This window comes from Sclerotinia sclerotiorum, genomic scaffold, assembly GCF_000146945.2.
Source record: "Sclerotinia sclerotiorum 1980 UF-70 scaffold_15 genomic scaffold, whole genome shotgun sequence".
NCBI classification, from domain to species: domain Eukaryota; kingdom Fungi; phylum Ascomycota; class Leotiomycetes; order Helotiales; family Sclerotiniaceae; genus Sclerotinia; species Sclerotinia sclerotiorum.
In genome coordinates this window covers 541,859-547,626 of record NW_001820821.1, presented here as the reverse complement: position 1 = coordinate 547,626, position 5,768 = coordinate 541,859, and the positions used below count along the sequence as shown (strand labels likewise).

The 5,768-nt window shown below is 41.5% G+C and overlaps 2 protein-coding genes across 2 annotated transcripts; both read right to left on the bottom strand.

The window, feature by feature from the left end:
• Positions 1 to 1,914: 1,914 nt before the first annotated feature.
• SS1G_10275 (hypothetical protein) lies at positions 1,915 to 3,154 on the bottom strand (the record flags this gene model as incomplete). Its single annotated transcript, XM_001588678.1, has 3 exons — positions 1,915 to 2,266; positions 2,358 to 2,983; positions 3,068 to 3,154. The coding sequence occupies 3 exons, from the start codon at positions 3,152 to 3,154 to the stop codon at positions 1,915 to 1,917; spliced, it is 1,065 nt and encodes a 354-aa protein (XP_001588728.1).
• Positions 3,155 to 3,750: 596 nt separating this feature from the next.
• SS1G_10274 (hypothetical protein) lies at positions 3,751 to 5,201 on the bottom strand (the record flags this gene model as incomplete). Its single annotated transcript, XM_001588677.1, has 3 exons — positions 3,751 to 4,734; positions 4,793 to 5,093; positions 5,146 to 5,201. 3 exons carry the CDS (start codon positions 5,199 to 5,201, stop codon positions 3,751 to 3,753), a joined length of 1,341 nt encoding a protein of 446 aa, XP_001588727.1.
• Between the last annotated feature and the right edge of the window lie 567 nt (positions 5,202 to 5,768).

Genomic DNA, 5,768 nt, shown 5'->3' with positions numbered 1-5,768 from the left:
CCAGGGGCATGCATTCGAGAATACGAAATTTACCCCACCTCATGAAGAAACATCTGTTCGATGTCTTTGTAAGTGGATCTCTATTCACCCACTTGATACTAGTGGTTAGAGAAGTTGATCAGTATACTCTCTGTTCAATGATTATCAATGTATAGACTTCCTCGACCTTGAAATATATAATTATGACTAACCATACTTGCTTAGATTCAACGACTAGAATTCTCGTGGAAATGCTCTAGGCTCTCTGTAACGATACTGTACTGGAGGCAGCGGCTGTCACACTCAAGAATACTGGGTAAAGTATCTTGTATTAGAAAATACTAAGCTAAGGAGAAAAGAAGAAGGAAAACAAGAGTAGCGAGTTTTCCTGTGATTAAATACAAACGGGGCATGCCACGTGACCCGAAGGTGTGAGGCGTCACAGCGGCTGCCTAAGGTTTCATCTGGTTGGTAGTTATGGGTTAAGGCTTTATCACTGGTATTCACTTGGAAGTGAATTCGTTACTAGATCAAATAGAATGTAGGTAGACTAATTGATAACTACGTTGAGCACGAAGCTCCTATACTATGAAACTACTCTGACTATATAATTGTGACGGAAATCCCTGCTTTCCTCCCACCCTTATTATATAAGAAACCTCAGGTACATTAACCATGTCCACACATGATACGATTACTCGAGATTAGTATGCGATTTAGGTGACCTGAGGATCAGATCCGGACAAGTACTAGGTATCAATGGTTATCGGTAAAGTAAGATCATTGGAGGAATAAATATGACTTCTTTTTGCCTAGCCATTGCGGCTAGGCCATTCATTTGTGTATATATAGAGTAGCTATCCCCATCTACAGGTGCTCTTCACCTGTAGATTCTAAGTTAAATACAATTGCTGGTCTATAAACACCCTTTTGGTCACAATAATGAATGATAAAGGGAGCCCCCAGGAGCTTTGAGGGCTACTAGGGCTCCTTATCACGTGATTACTTTTCATCCCAAGACACTAATCCTAATGGTGAATCGTGACAAAGATCCGTGGTCGTAACAATTATATTCTATTATAGAATTTATTATAAAATTATAAAATAATAATAAAAAAGTAAAATAGATTAAAAAGAGAGAGAGAAATAATAATCTAAAAGAAAATAAAATTGAAATAATAATCTATGTTAGAAGGAATGACCTCACACAGGGAATAGTGGGAAGCTGATAGGGCAGAACTGAGGTAATATTGGTCTAGTAGGTTAATCTCTCTTCTAAGTTCTACGGAAGTGCGAAGCTCTCTGTAAGAGAGCTTCTCAATCTAGTCCTAACAGGACTAGTGCCCTGTGCACGTGCTACGCAGGAACCATTCACTTTAACAATCTAGAAGAAAATAAAAAATAAAGAATGAGGAATAAAAATAGAAAATGAAATAAAGAATGAAAAATAGAAGAGAAAAATGAAAAATAGAGACCCCCGAACAGCTTTTAATCGTAATTTTCTTTTTCTTTTCTTTGGGGCTTGTATTTGGGATGGGTGGGTGTATGATAGGTGGGTAGTCGTGGCTGTAGCTGTAGCTGTAGTTATGATTGAGATTGAGGTGGAGGTTGAGACTAAACTGGCTGAGTTATCCATATCTACCTAGAAACCTAGGTAGGTATATATACATCGAGTTACCTAGTACCTAGTATGTGTAGATATAATTTTCATTTTCTATTTAATCATTATACTATAGAAACTCGAACCACCACAAGAACATCGATCGATAGTATAAATATCCGTCCGTCATTTTCCATATCGACATCATTCGAATTCACACCTCCAACGCCAATTAACCTAATTTTACATAACTTTTCATCAATTCTCCTTCCTTCCCATAACCTGTCCTCATCCCCACCCACACCCAACCTCACATTTCAACACTCCTCCCCCACCTACTCAACCTCCATAGCCATCAACCACTCCTCACTAACCCTCATAAACTTCGCCACAAAAGCTTCTAGATGAAATATCACCTTCGTACCCGTCTTACATCTATGTTCATAAAACGCAGCCCATTTGACGATATCGCTTTTCAATGCGTCATCGACTAATGGCATGAGTTTCCACGTTAGGGTTTTGAGAATGGTGGTGGCGGGGATACAGTGGGTGAGGAGATCGTAGAGTTGCGCGCGGATTTTGAGGATTTGTGCCGGTGTGTGTTCAATGGTCATGCTGTGTGCGATGGTTGAGAGGAGTGCTTCCCAGTCGGGAGGTGGAATGGGTGTGGTGTCGTTTATTGTTTCACTGGGGTGAGTTAGTGTGATATTTCTTATAAGAGTATATAGTAGAGTATAGATAGATACATCTAAGAAGAAAAAAAAGGAACAAAACTTACTTCTGCGCATGCGCTGCCTCATACATTAAAAGCGCCCTCCTCAAATTCCTACCACTCTCCTTTGCCACTCTCTCCAAAAACCCCCTACTAACCCCCCACCCCTCCCTCTTCCCACTCTTCTCAAGCACCTTCACAATATCCCCCTCTGTCGGCGCTCCCACCCTAACCAACAAAGTCCTACTCCTAATCGGGCCAATAATCCCGGACGTACTATTAGCCACAAGAATCAACCTAACATTCCCACTATACTTCTCCATAGTCCTCCTCAACGCAGCCTGCGCATCCCTACTCAACCCATCCGCCTCATTAATAACCACAACCTTAAACCTCTGTTTCGCACTCTGATCCACCTGCTGTGTCTGCGCCACTTCCTTCAACAACTCCGAAATCACCACTCGATCATAGTTTCCTACATCTGACGGCGTAATTTCTAAATGATACAAAGAGGAAACGATATTAAATTCGAGTTTTCGAGACGAAGATGAGAGTTGGAAAACGCGGGAATCGATTTTGATTTTTTCGACGGAGCCGCCGTAGAGTTCTTTGAGAGTACATACGATGCGGGTTTTTTTGCCGGCCCCAGAAGGTCCGTAGAGAAGGAGATGGGGAAAATCGCCCGATTGTGCCTAGATGTGAGGAATTGTTGTGAGTATGGGTTATGTAGGAAAGTAAGTGCATGGGATCTGTGGATGAGAGAGTAGAAAACATACAAGAGCTCTCAAACGATCCGATAAATCATCATGATAAGTAAGTTGATCCAGAGACCGAGGACGATGTTTATCCACTATGAGAGCCATTTCGAGTTTGAATTATGAATGTGATGAATGATTTCGAAGTCGTGGATTGTGATTTGAACATGATTTCAGAAAATGTTGCGGAGACGCGTTCGTTCGCGTTTTCGCGTAAAGCTGTTTTGCGGGGTTTGATCCACGTGAAGTGCAGGTTAATTGGAAAGAAATGAAGCTTATAGGAAGCTCACCGGGAACCCACAGGGACAAAAATTCAGCCCGGCATCATTACGATTTGAAAATTTCGAACATATGTTTCTTGGTTACTTGGAGTTAGTTTGTTGTATTGAACCTAGTATAAATTGTATCGATTATTGTGATGCTGTCACCTAGCTTCTAAAGGTAAAATGTAGAGGATACTGAAGACCAAAATACCATGCAACTAGTTTGGAGACATACATGATAAAAGTCAAAAATTCTAATTCTACAACTAGTTCTAAGCTCAAAAGACCTCCAAATACTTCTCCATGTTATACGCTCTAATGCTAAAATCTCAAAACGCCAATGCTCAAACTAAGACCGCTAGGTATCTTCTAAAATAACATGACAATGTCGATATCTTGACAGCTTACCACCCAAAAATCAAACCTCCCGTTCGCTTTCCATTACAAAATAAACTCCTCATCCAGCCAATGCTTCAACACAATTCGTCCTTCATCAAAACTTGGTTTGTCAACCCTAACAACAATAGCTGCATGACTATGCCTAACCTTGTGAATGAAAACTGGATACTTTCGCCAACCTACCTTATCTAATGCTTCTATCATTTTAAATTGGTATGGTGCTAATGTCAAGGTAGGAGCAACGACATCGGATTTCTCAGGGTCGGCAACTTCGCTATGGAAGGATTTAGTCCGTTTTCTAATCAAAGGAGATGAATCCGATGTATCTTCAAAGTCCGAATCCGAAGGCGTGTTGAGGTATTCGTTACTTTGAGTAGCATTGAGATTCTCGTAAACATCTTCAACAGCTTCACGCATACCATTGATAAGAAGAGGAAATCGATAGTCTTTAGGTTGAATACCGGCTAGACCTTGTTCATGTAGACGAATACGTTTGCTGCTGCGGACCGTCTGAACAGCAGAATTCAAGAGAAAGGCAACAACGCCGAATGGGATGAAAATAACTAGTGCGGCTATTAGAGGAAGGTTTCCCAAGGTCTTCCGTGTGCTAGCCATTAAGCTCGTGCTAGCATTCAGACTAGTCTTATCTAAAGGGGAAACTGGGTTGTGTCTGTTGAGAATAACATCTTCGTAACCTGGCACGTAATTTATCTTGATCTTATCCAAATTTGTGAATGGATCGGTGCTTGCTATTCCAGTGGTATAGTAAACAGCGCTTCGATCGTTGACGATATTTGCATATAGAGTCCTTCTTTCGAATTTGGCCAATCCCTTTATAAAGATTGATTCTGGATCTGCTAGAATTTCGAGTAGCGGCCTTCCTGTATCTCTAAATTTGTCTATCGTAAATAATTGTCGACCGGAAGTTGATAGGGTCCTTGCTCCCAGAACGTTCCAAACATGATTCAGAGATCCTTTGAGAGGTGTGCGTACTCCAAGATGAGGACTAGCAAAGGTCGTTATGTTCTATAAAACAAGATTAGAATGTCTAATGTGAATTCCTGCATTCATTAGACCAACGTACCACTGGCTTGATTTTATCGAAGAAACCCTTACTATCAAGTAAGCCAATAGAGTAACGGGCGACAAGACCACCCAGGGAATACCCAACGATAGAGAACCTAGTGATAACTTGACCCTCTCTCGCAAGTTTTTCGACTTCTTCCTCTATCTCCGCAGTCACTCTCTCACCACCCAACTCAATCCCATCATATGTAAAGCTACCGCTGTTACGCTTCGCGACCAATATATGGAGGTGTTCATCGGAATGTTTCGCTCGTAGAGATTTCGCCACTGATTCCAAGTGAACCGGGTTACCCCAAAGTCTATCTCGTCAACATACAAAGGTTCGCAGAGTAAGGAGTAAGAAGAGCTCACCCATGAACAAGCACGCAGAGATGCTGAGCATCACGGCTGCTACCGGTATAATCCATAACTTCGTAACTGAAGAAGGCCCGGTCCAAAGAAGAGAAGGAAAAGGGTAACAATGTGGCGATGGAGGATTGGAATGTTAGTAGTAAGAAAGTGTCTCTGAAGACACTTCCCGACCACTAACAAATGATACCTAAGCACTGCTGTCGCGTGCTCGGGCTTTTTGACGTCCGCTTCGGTTTGAATGTAGGGAATATGATGCGTTACGGGGTCCGCAGGGGTGACGTATGGAATCTGCAGCCTAGAAATGCGCTTTCAGGGGTTGCACATGCTTTGGGTTATTCTGGGGAGGATGTCAAAATAGTAAAATCAAAACGGTAGAAATCTCTCAAGAAATAGAAATTCTGCTTATGAGTATGAATATGAAAATGAAAATGAACACGAGACTGAGAGCAGGAGTGAATCGAAGGGAGGAAAAGGCAAGGAAAGGAATAGAAGTAGCAGGCTTTACCTTAATATCATATGTGCAATATGTAATGTGATATGATAACGATTGCTTATAGGTGGGCATTCTCATCACCAACAGATCGATCGGTCGATAGATAGATGGATAGATAGATAGATAGATT